At 43.8% G+C, this 16,335-nt stretch overlaps 2 protein-coding genes across 3 annotated transcripts in view; one reads left to right on the top strand and one right to left on the bottom strand.

Moving 5' to 3' along the window:
* The window catches only part of EIF3A (eukaryotic translation initiation factor 3 subunit A), a 26,503-nt gene extending 14,678 nt beyond the window's left edge, over positions 1-11,825 (top strand). The window contains exons 13-22 of the mRNA XM_015867410.3: positions 273-377; positions 1,611-1,724; positions 2,018-2,140; positions 2,686-2,839; positions 3,306-3,490; positions 4,917-5,008; positions 6,888-7,714; positions 8,572-8,746; positions 9,098-9,267; positions 10,554-11,825. Of these exons, the coding sequence (XP_015722896.1) occupies positions 273-377; positions 1,611-1,724; positions 2,018-2,140; positions 2,686-2,839; positions 3,306-3,490; positions 4,917-5,008; positions 6,888-7,714; positions 8,572-8,746; positions 9,098-9,267; positions 10,554-10,795 (2,187 nt within the window). The 3' untranslated portion in view covers positions 10,796-11,825. The remainder of the gene's footprint in view (positions 1-272; positions 378-1,610; positions 1,725-2,017; positions 2,141-2,685; positions 2,840-3,305; positions 3,491-4,916; positions 5,009-6,887; positions 7,715-8,571; positions 8,747-9,097; positions 9,268-10,553) is intronic.
* On the bottom strand, positions 9,635-16,335 carry NANOS1 (nanos C2HC-type zinc finger 1). 2 transcript variants are annotated; one of them, XM_015867416.3, is made up of 2 exons: positions 13,780-16,335; positions 9,635-10,710 (listed from the first exon to the last, which is right to left on the bottom strand). In XM_015867416.3, exon 1 carries the CDS (start codon positions 16,162-16,164, stop codon positions 15,400-15,402), a length of 765 nt encoding a protein of 254 aa, XP_015722902.2. In that variant the 5' UTR covers positions 16,165-16,335; the 3' UTR covers positions 9,635-10,710; positions 13,780-15,399. The 2 variants fall into 2 exon arrangements, with proteins under 2 accessions (XP_015722902.2, XP_085410952.1); XM_085554826.1 differs by having other exon boundaries at positions 10,667-10,710; positions 15,348-16,274.

Genomic DNA, 16,335 nt, shown 5'->3' with positions numbered 1-16,335 from the left:
TATCCGATCTACGAAAGATATTCAGGTTCCATTTTGTTGTACTTAAATTGTGTCTCAGTTAAGAATCAGGATACAAATGTTCTAGAGAGCTTTAAAAATAAAATACAAATTGTCCCAGATGTCATGAGTGAGGAAAAGAAGCTGATAATGCTTCTGAAGCAAGTTTGTTTCAAATTTAGGGGAGGACTGAGGACACTTAAATGAACAAATTCACGTTTATGACAGAAATACTGTTTGCTTCATTTTATATTGATAACTGTACTTGGCTGCAGGACCTTGAAGAATTGGATCCAGACTTCATTATGGCCAAACAAGTGGAACAGCTGGAGAAAGAGAAGAAGGAACTTCAGGAACGACTGAAGAATCAGGAGAAAAAGGTACAAAGTAGTAAAGGTGCTAAGCTATGTCTATGCAGCACTTTGATAGAGGTTGTGAACTGTATATTCACTTATAAAATATATGGATATTCAGAATGTTACATTTAGTGCTAAATAAAGTGAATACATGATAAAGCAACGGGGTTCCTAGTATTGATGGACAAATCTATGTAATTATTCGAGTTAATTTGAAACTGGGCTCTTAAGCTATGTGTGAAGTGGGTCTTAGTTGGGAAGACTTGTACTTAAAGATGTTTTCAGAGAAAATTGAATGCTCAGAGAAGGGGAGGCTTTTGGAGGACCTAAATTAATTAATTGTATTAGTCCTCACTAACACAGAGGAAATTCCATTGCTAGAGTTCATGTAGACTGCTGAAGAGAGTCGGCATGAAACGTGCATGACTGCAAGTGTGGAGAATGTGCTGTCAGAGTAAATGAAGGTGTATGACCTGGGCAAGGTGAAACTTGCCCACATGTTTTCAAGACCGAAACAGTTTATATGATCTGCCAATGGCAGTTCAGTTCACTTAAAACCAACGTGATGATTGAAAGTTGCAAGTACTTTCTCATGAGAGAAGCTGTTATTTTGGTCATTATTTAAGGGATGCAAGGTAGTGTCTTACAGCTTCATCAGGGAAGATCAGGTTGCATATTAAGAAAAGGTTCTTCATTGGGAGGGTGGTCAAGCACTAGAACAGCCTCCCCAGGGAAGTTAAGTGCAACTCAAAAGAACTTCTTACAGAGTTCTTCACCAAAGGCTTCAAAGACAACTTAGCAGTGATGGCATGAAACAAAGTCTTTAAGTTCAGTTTGGATGTATTTTGTGTAGGGAGGCAACCAATCTTTACATATTAAATGATTGTCTCCAGACTGAATATTAATTGTGAGTAGTGAAAACTGTCTCGTGTGTCTCAAGTATCATGTCCAGTTCCAGTTCCTTTATCTAAACAGAATGTATGTTAAAGTTCATCCCAGGAAATCCTTGGAGCTTAAAGTTGTTGATGATGGGAGACTGTTAGGAAGAGTATGGGCCATGTCCTTTCCTAGGAGCGCACTTAGGTTAGGTGCTGATGATAGAGAAGGGGGTTTGTTTAGGTGGGTTTTGATCCACATGGTTACACAGTAATGATATTGGAGAAATTGGGATTTCTTATGGAGAATGTTGAAGCATGTGTGTTCCATGTGTGTGGTCTTTGCATTACGACATTCTGAGGGTGTGTTGTCTTTATTTAGATCGACTATTTTGAACGAGCGAAGCGCTTAGAAGAAATTCCTTTAATAAAGACTGCCTATGAGGAGCAAAGAGTGCGTGATATGGAGCTGTGGGAGCAACAGGAGGAGGAGAGGGTAAGAACTTTTTTTCACGTGATAAAATCCATCAGTTGTGAATGAAAAATAGCAGTTTTGTGCTGTCCTTTGTTTTTGTTTTTTTTCCCCCTGGCTTCACCCAGGAAAAGAAGGGAAAAAATTAGTCTTGTAGAATTGTGTTAATTCTCTGATTTTATTGTGCAGCAATATCACAGCAATATCTTTTGACCTGGATCTGAAAGAAGATGTAATTTGAGGAGCAACTGAATTAGAAAAAATGCAAATATATGGCGAGCTTTTCCTTCATGTTATTTTTTATATTATCTCTTTAGATCACCACTTTGCAGCTGGAGCGTGAGAAAGCCCTTGAGCATAAGAACAGGCTCTCGAGGATGTTGGAGGATAGAGATTTATTTGAAGCCAGGCTCAAAGCGTTGCGACGGACAGTTTATGAGGTATGCAGGTGATGATACTGAAATAGAATATTTCTGCGAAGTAAGGAAACCAAAAGTGATGGCATATTGAAAACAATCCTGAAGCTGAGAAATATGTAGAAATACTTGTCTGTTTTTTATCTTTTTCTTTGAATCTGGAAATTATTTTGATAGTAGTTGGTGCAAATACAAGTTGCATTTTGTTTGTCAAATTTGATAATGAATTAGACCAGGAGGGCAGGGAAAAAACTATGCCGGATTCTCTGCTCTAAGTATGGGTAATATAGGGAGGTCTGTAACTAGGTAATGTATTTACATTCCAGAAGAAGCAAAGAGAGGACTAAAATTGTGTTGGCTGGTTGTGTCTTAGGAATATATTCACTGCTATCAAATTTGTGGCAGGAGAAGGTTAAAATGGTAAACAGAAACATAGTTGATTTTTAGTTGAACAAATCTAATACACGCGGTTGATGTTCCTCTGAGGCTTTATTTAGCAATTTGTGTTTGTGTTCAGCTCTTTAATGTTTAAGTTCTGGTAGCTTCACGTGTATTTTTTCGTATTTCAGGATAAACTCAAACAGTTCCAGGAAAGGTTAGCAGAAGAGAGGCGCAATCGTTTGGAGGAACGCAAGAAACAACGCAAAGAAGAAAGACGCATTACTTATTACAGAGAGAAGGAGGAAGAGGAGCAAAGATTACGAGAAGAACAACTGCTTAAAGGTATGACTGAGAGTGTGATCATCATTTTGTATCTGAGTTCATAATCATGGAATATTTAAAAAATAATTGTAATACTACTGTAGAAGTCCTTAGTATCATACTTACAGCACTTAGTAGTGCTGACCTTTTCTTTGATCTCTTCTAAAAAAAACCTACTTAATGTAGTTACTGATGTTTTAGCTGGTGCCTATGTGGCCTGTCTAAGTAACTTTTCTTCTCAGCTGTCAGCTGTTGTTCAAGGTATCAGTTTAATGAATGTATCAATGATTCTTTTTCTATTGCTTTGGAATTTGAGTGCTTCTGGAAAACCTATTCTGTGCTTAAGCATGTTCTGTGAAGTGTTTAGTTGTATGGAGATAGATACTTAAGGAGTCAAAGGAGGGTGACTGTATTTTTGTACATACTCTCTGTGTACAGCAAAGCAGTGTAATTGTTAATATGTTCTATTTATTTATCCAACTCAAAGAGCGTGAGGAGAAGGAGCGCATTGAGCGTGAGAAACGTGAGCAGGAGCAGCGGGAATACCAGGAGCGTGTCAAGAAGCTGGAAGAGCTAGAGAAGAAGAAACGTCAAAGAGAAATGGAGATAGAAGAAAGAGAGCGTCGTAGAGAAGAAGAACGAAGAGGTCTGGATGATCCATTTTCAAGAAAGGTAGGTAAATACTTGCAGGTTTGATATGGAAAAAGTTGACAACTGACTGTAAAATAAGTGGTTTAAATGATTCAGTAATAGTCTGTCTAATAGTTAAATTATTAATGTCACTTATTTTCAGCTCTCTATCAGGATCTTGAATCTGTAGTTCTGTAAAGTTGAGCAAAGGTCACCAAGCTGTTCAGAAGCTAAATGAATAAAGACTAAAAAGAATATTGAATATAAATTAACACAAAACAGGAGAGCTATGTTTGGAGCGTGTGTAATGACTCATGCAGGTGACAGATTACAGTAGCTATTGGAGGAAAAACGCTTGTGATTTTATAAATGTAACAAGCCTTCTGAACTCCCACTTCTTCAGACCTTAGCAGTAAGAGAACTTGGATTAAATTCCATCTACGTTAGCTATTGTCCTTGTTTAAAGAATGCTTCACTGCACTGGTATTCTTCTACGTAAGAAGTATTTGTAGCCACTGGCACTTGACTGTATGGAATAACTGACTCGGATTCTAAGGATACTCGTACCACATGAAAAATGCCTTGTGCAGTTTTGGAATTCTTTCATTGTTCTTGTTTCTTGGGATCCTTTATACAAGAAGACTATAAAAATATTTATATAGGTACTCAGAGTAGTGGATGAATGAGGTCTAGGTTGGCTGTTTATTTCTGTATGTGGTAAATTAAAACATTTTCAAAAAGAATCAGATCTTTTTAAAGTATGTCTGATTATGTGAAATCAGAGATTTTATGTGGCTTATCTGATTTGATTCTTATTGGTAGAATTCAAAAATAAATGACTGCATTACAAGAAGTATAGTTTGATTTTGTACAGCAATTGGGAAGTACATGTAACCTTTATTTAAAAAAAAAAAACAAAACAGAAACAAAAGAAATAATTGTTGCTCTGCCCTCTTTCTAAAGCAACATGGGTGAATCAAAATACTGTTTTGTGCCAGAAGGTCTCATGTTAAGTGCTGTGTCAACTCAGAATGAAATGGTCTGCGCTGCAGAGAGCTTATGGTTTGTTCAGTCACATTTGCTGATCTGGTTAGAAAGCTCAAAACCAAAGAGATTAAATATTCACTCCTGATAGTGTTATGCATCAGGAGAGTGAAGTTTTTAGAACATCTGTGTGCTAACTCTCTTCCTGTTCATACACTAAAATGTTTATGAATAAATGTATTAACTCTTCGTGTATCCTCCTGCCGTATTAGTAAAGTGTGTGGCACAAAGGGATCCTAGTGTTCTTAATCTGCCATGAGCAATAAAGTTCAGTCATTCAGCCTCCTGGTAGTTCAATATTCTCTGCAGTGTAACAAGTGATGTTTTTAAAGGCATGTTTTGCTGTGGAAGGCATAACTTACATGATGGAAATCTTTATTTTGAAGTATTCAAGAGGATATTCCTACTTCCCTTTGACACACAGGAATCTCGTTGGGGTGACAGGGGAGAGTCTGAAAGCTCCTGGAGAAGAGGTGGTGAAACAGAATCTGAATGGCGACGAGCACCAGTGGAAAGGTGATGATTGGGCTCAGTATGTTTGGGCTCTCTATTTTTTTAATGCTGCACTAACAACCTCTTAGGCCTTTACATTTCTCTGAGTTACCTTCTAATGGCTTATAAGAATCTCACAATTAGAGATTTTGTCTTACAAGTGCATTAAGATGTTTTTCTTCTGTTTAGGTTAGATATGTGAAGGCTGGCTTATGCCTTCTACATCTGATAGACTTAATTATGTGAGTTCTTTTCTAAGCGGTAATTTTCTGACCTGCTGAAACATAGGTGGCAATTGCATAAGTACAGATTAGGAAAGGATAATGAACAGATGCAGAGTTCCTAGAGATCTGAGATTTCCCACTTAGAAAACTAACAATAACTGAGGAGGAAAGGCAAAATTGAGTGTCTTGAAAGCTATTCAAGACCCAGAAGAGCTCACAGAGCAGAAAATATATTGGGATATATTCAGTAATAATGAAGAATGCTCATACAGTTGTAGAAAGTAGGATCTTTAAAACTTGTCTATTCCTCTGCTTCATAGCAGGATGCATTGTGCTTAAAATATTTCTGAAGAAACATGTCTAAAAGCCTGTGTTGATGGAAATACCACTACTTGTTCTAATTGGCAGTATGTTTTACTGCTTAATTACAATCCTTACAAATGGATATTTATAAATGTTTAACCTTAATTTCCAGTGCAGCAATTTAAATCCATTACTGCTTACTCTGACTGTGGGAGCAAATCAATTTACTGTTTCTTTCTAGTAATTTCTTCTAACGTAGTGGAATAAGATCTCTTGATAAAGTAGTGTTTTAAGCTTTCTTTAAAAGCTGTATTGCTTTTCTTGGTAGCAATCCACTTTCTCTTGAATTGCAACATCAAAAATTGCATGAAACTCTCAAGTGAAACATTTTAGTTACATATTGCAGAAGCATTTAATGCTTCTGTTTATATGCTTCAGATTTAACGCATTAGCTTGCAGCTAAAAATGTCTGGCAGGTATTGATTTCTTGTGGAGCAGGTCTGACATGCACGTAAAACTAGGACACAAATCCTCACGGTTACAGAGCAGCTGATTGTCTTTTGCAGCAGTCCCCAGAGTACAGGATTCCAGTGTATCAGTGTATTGCAGTACTCTCAGTCTTTTCCTTACCATGACTCCTGTGGGCATTACTGGAGACAGTATTTAGCTTAGTGACAAGGTGGAACGCTATCACTGCTGTTCAGTAATGTCTGATCCTTTTAGTGTTACAGAGCTAAGCATATTCTAAAGATGAACTGATGGCTCAATAGCCCAGTGAAAACTCTAATCAATGCTTTTTATCCCTGCTACAACCTAGTAAGGAGAATCCCTGTAAGTCATCTTAGTCTGCCAGAGCTTGCACTTTGCTTGCAGTTGGGCAGCAGTAGTTGTTCTGCTGTATCCAGTTGTGTGTGTTTGTCAGTGAGAGCATCACCAATCTGTTAAGTAAAAACAGGGATGGGATTTTAGGGTTGGTGTGTTTGTGGAGATGGGGGATACTTCATGACCATGGTTTTTATTTTTAACGAGTTCTTTGAGATACAGAGTTTGTCAAATTAAGCTTGATGAAGAAGCAAAACACCTCTGTTTTATTGCAGTAGATGGCCAAAGGAGACTACTAAGCAGCTGTAATGTTTAAAAGGATAATAAACTGTTCAGTATTAACTGAATCTGTTAAGGAGCTGACCTATCACTTTTATATAGCACTCAAGGCAATTAGACCTTGTGCGTTTGAAAACTGCAAGCTCTGTAAATGTCCTTGCAACCATACATCAGGTTTTCAGAAGTGATTTTGATGGGAGTCAGCAACACTTGTCTTACATGCAGAGCTTTCCTAGATGTCATTTTCTACTTGCTTATTCCTTGTGGCTTTATAGAGATTGGCGCCGAGGAGAAGCAAGAGATGATGAAAGACCTTTCCGACGAGGAGATGATCTTCCCCGACGAGGGGATGATCTGCCCCGACGAGGTCCTGCAGAAGAAAAGGAACGGCCTTCTGTGGAATCAAGTGAGGACAGGCCACCTCGGCGTGAAGGGGATGAAGACAGACCACCTCGGCGTGAAGGGGATGAGGACAGGCCACTCAGACGTGGTTTGGATGAGGACAGACCCCCCAGACGTGGCTTGGATGATGATAGAGGGAGCTGGCGGGCTGCAGATGACGATAGGGGTCCCAGGCGTGCTTTGGATGATGACAGACCCCCCAGACGTGCTTTGGATGATGACAGACCACCGAGACGTGCATTGGATGATGACAGACCCCCCAGACGTGCATTGGATGATGACAGACCACCGAGACGTGCATTGGATGATGACAGACCCCCAAGACGTGCATTGGATGATGACAGACCACCGAGACGTGGCTTGGATGACGACAGAGGCAGTTGGCGAGCAGCAGATGATGACAGAGGACCCAGGCGTGGGCTGGATGATGACAGGCCGCCCAGACGGGCTTTAGATGATGACAGGCCACCCAGGCGTGGGCTGGATGATGACAGGGGCAGTTGGCGTGCTGCAGATGACGACAGGGGTCCCAGGCGTGGGATGGATGACGACAGGGGTCCCAGGCGAGGTCTGGATGATGACAGGGGACCGTGGCGTAATGCAGATGATGACAGGCTCTCCAGACGAGATGATGACAGGGGGCCATGGCGTAGCAGTGAAGATTCAAGACCAGGTCCTTGGAGACCATTTGGTAAACCAGGTAAAGCAGAATAATGCAATGATTTTTTCCTCCAAAGCATAGTTAAACCAGCAGATAGTGGATGTGATATGTTTGACACAAGAGGTGGGAGAATCATCTCTGAAAATGTCGGGAGTAATTCTGCTAACATGGACACTCCTTTACTTAGGATAATTAATCGTTTTTATTTGGTTCAATTAAACCGTGCATGGCCAAAATCTGAAGGTCCCATAGTATTTGGTGGTATTTACTTGATGCAAAAAAAACCAAGATGTGCAGGTTTAATGCTTTGATAGAGGAAGAACATTTTCACTAGTTGAGTGCACCTTGATCTCTCTCCCTACCCAATCTGGAATTAATCTGCTATAGGAAGGACTTTGATGCATCATTGCATCACTCAAGTGGGTCTGGTTTGGATAAGGTTTTTTTCTTTTTTCCTAGATATAGAAATACTCCTATTTTTACCATACGTTTTTGGAACATCTTCCACTGAGTAGGATTTTAGATGAGATGACCTTCTGAGGTCTCTTCCAACCTGAATTATCCTACAATCCTATTCCTATGTGGTTTATTTCTAACCCAAAGTAGAAGTGTTGGTAACCATTACTTGTTTCTGATTGTGTTTTTTTATTCACATTTGTATGTTTAGCATCTTTTTATTTTATATTTTTACAGGTGCCACATCAACTCTTTAGACATCAATTATGTCATTTAAACCAGTACTAAAATTATCAGAAATCATTATATTTGCACTCCAGTAGCTTTTTCCTATGGAAAAAAATCCCAAACAATTGGCTAAACAGTTTATGGGAGAGAAGTAAATGCATCTTTGAGGAATTAAAGTTATTCATATATTCCTTTGACTTCATTGCTTACAGGGGGATGGAGGGAACGCGAGAAGGCCCGTGAAGACAGCTGGGGGCCTCCCCGAGACTCCAGGCCTCCTGGAGACCGTGAGTGGGACAGAGACAAAGATCGTGACGAGAATGAGAAAGAGCGTGAATTTGACCGAGAAAGAGATTTTGATCGAGATGATCGTTTCAGGCGTCCCAGGTTTGACTCCTTTGTGTAATTAAGAAATAATACGACTTCACGTAGTGAAATGAACTGTTGCTGATGTGTAAGAAATGGAGTTCTTTGAGGTAGTAAATGGATAATGATGTCGTGGTTTGTTGTTCTTAAAATACTAACAGTGAATCCCAGAATGCTTTACTGCCTTTAAATATTTTGTTTTTTTCCCCCTGTACATTGTATTTCATGCTAGGCACCAGAAAAGATTTTGGAAGTCAGCATATTAAATAGAGACCCATCGGAACTGAAAGTATCAGTGTCATCATCACTTCTTTCTGCAGCAAAGATAAAACATTAACATTTAGTATCATTTTTCATTTTGAATGGCAAAAGGGATGACGCTGGTTGGAGAAGAGGACCAGCTGAGGAAACATCTAGCTGGAGGGATTCGAGTCGTCGTGAAGAGTGGGACAGAGGTGGTCGTGACATGAGAGATCGCCGTGCTGATGACAGAGAACCACCACTGAGAAGAGGACCTCCACTCAGATCTGAACGTGAAGAACGTATGTTTGTTTTGTTGTTTCTAAAGGCTTACAATCATTACAGGTACTCCACGTTATCCTGGCAGCCTTAGGAGATTATGTTTTTCAGCCACTGAAACACCCTGTATGTAACAACATAGTACAAAGCAGCAGTGTAACTGAGAAATTGTCCATGAATTTTGTTTTTAGTTGTACTCTTTTCTGATAGTAGCAGTTCAGATCTGCAGTAGAAGGATAGCACGATAGGTTGTAAGTCTGCAGTTATTGCTGTCACTTTACATTTGAGGTGAATGAAAGTTTTTTATAGTTCCATTATCAAGAGAGATGTCCCAGAAAGTAATTTCTGGCACTTTTCTCAGAACTGAGAGAAATATTTGCAAATAAGGCCTTATGGGTTTCACACTATTAGTGATATTTATTTTAGATGAATAACCTCCTTCAACTATGTACATTAATGAGTTTTAATTATGTACATTCATTTATACTTTGTTATCTCCTATAAAAACCAGTAACAGCAAAGCCATTTAGCCTGAGATACCACATCTTGCCATTCTGGAGTTCTCATGTTCAGATCTTTATTTGGTTTCTGCCCTGAGCGCTGGTGCTGATCAGCCATGCAGCTGATCTCAGAGCAAACTGGAACAGAACACCCCTTACAGGACTGCAGCTGGTCCTGAAAGGTTGAGAGCTCCCAGTGTGGGGAGATACATACGTATATACATATATAAAAAATAATATCAGGAACTACTTTATTGTTTGACCATCCAGTTTGGTATTTAACACAGTTTTTGTTCATTCATAGCTGGGGTATAATTATTAAGCTCCTTTTGATGGAAATGAACAATTCTTCATGTAGTGAAGAATGCTGAAGATGAGTATCAGGGGAGCTGTGTCACACCTGCCTTCAATAATGCTGAACAGCAAAGGGCTGTCAAGACACCAAACACCTAAATACGTTTCAACTGTTCCTAAGGAGATGCTTTTGTGCTTTTAATTCTGATAATATAAAGACATATTTTACATTGTAAAACCATCACTAGAACATTCTTATTGCAGTTACTTTGTTTTAGAAGTGACACTTCACTTGCTGACAGCAATGGTGAATCTCTTAGAGGCACGAGTAGTTCCTGTCCATTACTTGATTATAAAATTAAGCTGCGTGTCTGGCTGTCATCTTCGTATTAGTTCTTGGCAAGATTGAGAATCAGTAAATCAGACTGTCAGTGCTATGTTTGTTTGTTTAAACTCCTGCAGGCTGCTGGTTTGAACATGACAAAAGGTGGTATTAATGTCTTCTGTGTTTGTAGCGAGCTCGTGGCGACGTGCTGATGATAGGAGAGAGGAACGTGGGGAAGAACGTGAACCAGCTCGGCGATCAGCTCCTGCCCCTGCTGCTCCTCCAGCTTCTGCTCCCCCGTCAGCATCAAAAGATCGAGAAAGAGATGGGGAGAAGGAGAAGGGTTCCTGGAAAACAGAAAAGGAGCGTGAGCCTGTTCGTCGTACTAAAAATGAGACAGATGAAGAAGGTTGGACCACAGTACGACGCTAAGCGAATATCAAAACAGTTTAACCGATGTTTTAGCTTTGATTTGATCGAATCCACAGATTATATTTGTGCTTATAAACATTCTGAATGGGAATTCTTTAACAAATGTTTTGAGATAACACGAAAAGCATGAGCTTGAATTACTTACTCATATAGATTGATCATGCACAAAACTCACAGCAGAAGGTTGGAAATTGAATGCCAGTTTTGGAAATTTCAAATGATGCTTATTTCATGGATCATTCGTTGCTAAAATAAAAAGAAGCAGGTTGCCTTGAGTAATGCCTCTACTTCACACCAAAACAAGCTGACCTTGATATTTTCAGGCTGTATTAATTTGGAATGGGGTATTATCGCTGAACATACATTTGAAGGCACCTCAATTCACAGAGTGGAATTAGTGGAGAAGCAGAGCTGGATCGATTTCCATAATTTGCCAAAAAAAGGAAAAAACAAAATAGAAATGTAGCCCCTTCCCCCCCTCTTTTTACAATCTTTGAGGGCAGGCAGTTTGGGAGACATTTTATCATCTAAATTCAGTAAGGTGTTCAAATTTGAATGAAGTACAATAAACGTGATGAGCATTAGCTACACTGGGATTTCTGTAGATTTACTTGAATACATGAAGCCACGTTGCAGTCATTGTTCCAGTACCGTATACAGCTGCAGTGTGCAGACACGGAACCCCAAGCTTTTACAATTTAAGTGTTTCAATAAACATATTGCTATGTATTTTCTGTTGCAATAGCCCAACTGCTTTTCCATTCCTGGATTAATTCATGCCTTTCAAGGATTTATAAATATTGTCATATTTAAAATGTGTGGTTTTGGAGAAGTTGTTGAGTTTTTCCCCAATTCTTTGTCTTCAGGGTAAATTCTTTCCAAAAGAAAACAAAAGTGATTTGTAGTAATGGCTGTGTTGACTTTGATTTTGGGATGCAGAATAACAATTAACTATCTGGTCATACTGAAGCCAACACAGGACTTGCTGCTGTGTGTTTCTTCAACAATAAATAAACAACTTACTGAATTAGCTTCTACAGTGTCTTTTTAGTAACTTCCTGCAGTGTACTTTGATGTAGAACAGCTCTTAGTGGCTTTTTTGGTGTGTGCATACCTGTTTCTGTACTGTCTGAAGGAGAATCTCAGAACACTTAGGCTAGTTTCTCCTTGAGTTAAAGCTTGTTTAATTTTACTGTGCATGAACAATAGTTGTAATGCTTTTCTTATTCTGAGCTTTCCAGGTCCTATTCATTTCTCAGGAAGACTTTGCTCTTAAGCCATCCAACCTGAGGGCCAGGTGACTGTGCCTTTGGAGCTCATCCTATTGCCAAGCTCCAGGATTCCCTTGTAGTTACAGTGATTTCTGAACAAAATCAGTGATTGCACACTCCCACAAAGGATGGCACAGGAGAATGGCATCCATGCCACCTCCTGGATTTGGGTAGCAGGCTGTGGACGCTGCCCTTCAGGCACCTGTTGTTGTATGTACAGTGTTTGGTGTCAGAAGATCACCAAATAGTGCCTGTTAAGTGCTCTGATCCCACTCCTTATTGTCAGGTCAGACTGTGTTACTCTGAACCACACTTACCAGGCTGGTTTTGAAAGGAATGCTTGATTGCTCACATGGTAAATTTCTTTATCTTTTCAGGCTCTATCTGTTGCCTCTCATCTCGCTGTCCATACAGTGCTGTAAAAAGCCTGGCTTTATAACTGCCTTGCGGTACTGGCTGGTAGGATTCCCCCAAACTTTCCCTTGCTCCAGTCTGAAGCAGCTCAGCCCCCTCCCCACAGGCTGCAACCCCCATGGTCTTGGTGCTCTACTGAATTTATTCCAGTGTAGCAACAGCATCCCTGTACTGGGGGCAAATGAAGCAGTAGCCAAGGTAAAGTCTCATGAGTGCTCAGTAGGGGAGACACTCCTCTAAGCTGTTAGAAGGTCAAAGGAGTGTCTTATGTGGCAGCATGAGAAACATCTGGAAGATGTGAGCTATACAGACATGTCTGTTTATTCCACTGCCAGATCTTTTTAGAGAACTACAGCAGTCAGACATTTCATCCGACCAAACCCAACATCTACAACCTGCACCTACTGCTGGCAGCCCCCACAGGGAGGGGGAATTCAGCTGGGATAGGGACCTTTTGTTCTCTATAGTAGCAAAGAGCCACAGTAGTAAACAACAGCAAGTTTTCTTAACATAAATAAGTTCAGTAAACCCACAAAGTAACATTAAGCTGTCAGTGAGATTCAGATTCAAAAACCACCTGTTACTCGGGCATGAGTCCCCACAGCGTGCAGTTTGTTAGAGAGCTGTAGGGGACACACGCTAATGGCACAACAAGCACCCAGTTCCTCCCATTTTGCCATGCCAGGGACAGCTGTGACTGAAAGGCACCACACACAGGGACGACTTGAGCAGCAGTGAGTTATCAACACATCAGAGAGGAGTTTTCCATCGGGAGGAGCCTGATTTTGGCCCAGACTAATTACCACCTGAGGGTGACGATAGGCTGCCTGGTACTCTGTTCATTCCTTATCAGCATATCACCATGGAAAAGATTCCATTGCTGATAGAATTAGGAATGTTTCCCTGTAATAAAGTGGTTTTCTGAAGGCAGAGTGCTTGGTTCAAACCAGTAGCCAGATCTAAAGATCTGCAGCTGTGTGCAGAATAAATGACAATAGCATCAGGCTGAACAAGACACCTGTGGAGCATGCAATAGCTTCCAGCATGGGCTGCTGGCAGATGAAGGCACACACTGTTCCTAGGAGTTTAGGTTACTACCATAAGCTGTTTCAGTGTGTGTGTAAGCAGCATCTACCATAACAGACTTGTAAGTGACCACAAGGCAGGTGTGTCTGCCTGCTCGGTGCTGCAGAGTGTGCTGGTGTGCAGGAAATGGCTCTGGGAGCTCAGTTGGAAGTAGGCTGGTTCCCCTCCCACCCCACACACAGCTGCTCTCTCCAGCCACTGCTGCTGCCTTACCTGCTGGTGCCCGACTCCCAGGCCTGATGCCAACGCAGTGCAGGTACACACGGATAGCTGGAGGACTCAGAGCACACACAGCAGGAGCCACCATCACAGGAGCAGCTTTCTTCTCACCCATGTGGAGGGCACGGACAGGGCTGGCATCCAAGGCAAGGAGACATTCTGCTATCTTGACAAGCTCCCAGGCGGTGCAGTGGGGCAGTTGCTATGGGGTAACTTAATCTACAGACCAGGGGAGGTGGGTGTATGGCAGCCCTCGGAATGTCCCCTCAAAGCAGCTGAGAACCTTCCTTACATCTTTCTTGCTTTTGTGTCCATAAACAGTCACCCGAATTGAAACACATATGCTCATCAAGAAGCTAACAAAGAGACTGAATTTGTTCCACAGCGTTACACTGGATCTCAATCCCAATCTGCGGTGAAGACAGACATCACAAAATCCAATGCCTGAATTCAACCAGCTGAGAACCTGCAGGGCAAATCACATGGAAGGAGAGACAGCACACAGCTGGCACAGCCAACAGGCAGCTCCATACAGCCAGCTGCAGCCACAGCGAGGTGGTATTTAATGCAAGTCTATTTGCATTTGCTAATTAGACCTAATGCCATCGCTGGAGCAATGTGATGAAGCCTGAAGAGAGCACTTCCATTCACAACCCTGTTCTCAGCTGCGGGAACCAACAGCAGTTGTGAATAGTGACCCCCAGGCTCCTTCCAGCCCATCCTGACTCCACTCCTGCCCGTCCCACTTACTTGCTTCACTGTCCCACCCCACAGAGCAGCTCCTCAGGAGGAACTCACATTAAATCCATCACTTCTCACTTGTCCATCTCCCCTTCCCATCAGGACGCGGTGCCTTTCTCACCCTCCAGGCGAACCTGGGTACAGCCATCTACAGCAGAGCCTTCTGCACTGCCCTCCTGGCTCCAGAGGACCCCGGAGAGACCCACAGATCTGCTGCTGCTGTTCCTTCTCCTGCCTTAAGTTGCAACGAAAGCAAATTCCCCACCTCTCTGAGAGCGACGCAATCCCGTGGCTGCGTCCCGTGTTCGGTATACATGAAAGCTACTCGGTAACCACACGGGTGCTTCCCCCGTGCCCCCACCCGCTTAAAGCCACACTCTTTAGCCTTACAAACGCATCACCTTCCTTTGGGCAGTTCCTCGCTCTGGGTCTCCTCAGAAGCCCACAGTCACACCAGGGGCCGCTCCGTGTGTCCCCCAGTCACCGCGCAGCCCCCTCCGCTCCCTCCCCCCCATCCTTAGAGCCGCGGGTTGCGCACATTGAGCCGGGCGGCACCGTCCCGTTCCTGCCCCTCCCCAGGTGCAGCCTTTCAACTGAATTGCTGCCGACCACCGAGCCAAAAACCCCATCGGTTCCAATTCGGACGCGGGATGGGCTTTGAGCCCTTCGTTCCCCGCCGTGCAGCGGGCGGCCCCTCCCCAAGCCGTGCGGGCAGCGCGGGGGGCAGCAGGGAGACACACCGCCCGGTGTCGGAACTGGCGGCGAACGGCGTTTCCTTAAAAACCACGTATCTCTATATTTCTTACAAGAAACACGTGTACAGGGCGTCCCCGCCGCGCCGAAGCCGCCCGCCAGTCCCCGCTTCCCCCTCTCCTAGCGGACCTTCTTGCCCAGCGCGGTCCGGGCGTGCCGGAGCTGTTTGGCCGCCTGCATTTTGGACAGCGGGCAGTATTTGATGGTGTGCGCATTGTCCCCGCTGGCGCCGCACAGGGGGCAGGTGTAGCGGCGCAGCACGGGGCACAGCACGCGGCCGTCGGGTCCCTTCAGGATGTGCGTGGTGTACAGAGCCACCGCCTCCTTGTTGTTCCTGCAGAACACGCACACCTGCAGCTCGGGTTTCAGCAGACGCCCCGCGGCTCGAGGGTGTGCGGGCAGCCGACCCGCCACCACCACGCCCGCGCCCCACGCGTGGCCCGAGCCGTCCCGGCCCCCGTGCTCCCCCGAGCAGTCGAACAGCACCGCTGCGGGGCCGCCGCGCCCGGGGAAGGGGCTGAAATCGGCGAATCGCTCCTCCAGCAGCCCGTCGCCGTGGTGGTGATGGTGCCCGCACAGCTCCAGCTCGTGCAAGTCCAGCGCGCCCTCGAAGTACGGCCCCGCCGCTTCTTCCTCCTCCTCCTCTTCCTCCTCCTCCTCCTCTTCGGCCGCCGCCACCACCACGGCGGGCGGTTCGGCGACGAAGCCCTTCCCGGGACGCACGGCCTTAGTGATGAGCGTGGCCAGCCCCAGGTAATCGTTCCACGAGTTGAAGACGTTCCCGCAGGCGCTGTGGCTCCGGCCGCCGTAGCGGGCACCCTGCAGGCGCTCTACGGCCGGGAGGTGCCGGTGCGGCTCCAGCTTTCCGCCGGGAAAAGCCTCCATGGGGGGCGCCGTCCGGGAGCGCCCGCCCGCGCCCCCAAAGCGGCCCCGCCGCTATTTGCCCCCGCTGCCTTCGGGAGCGCGCGGCTGCGCCACGCACTTTAAATAGGGGCGGGGGATGGAAAGGGGGGGTGCCCACTTCTCTCTCATTCGCCGGCGACCAGAGACCCCTCC

This window comes from Coturnix japonica, chromosome 8, assembly GCF_054131305.1.
Source record: "Coturnix japonica strain WE chromosome 8, WE-NBRP24, whole genome shotgun sequence".
Taxonomy (NCBI): domain Eukaryota; kingdom Metazoa; phylum Chordata; class Aves; order Galliformes; family Phasianidae; genus Coturnix; species Coturnix japonica.
The sequence above is the reverse complement of the archived record's forward strand: the minus strand, read 5'-3'. Positions and strand labels throughout refer to the sequence as shown.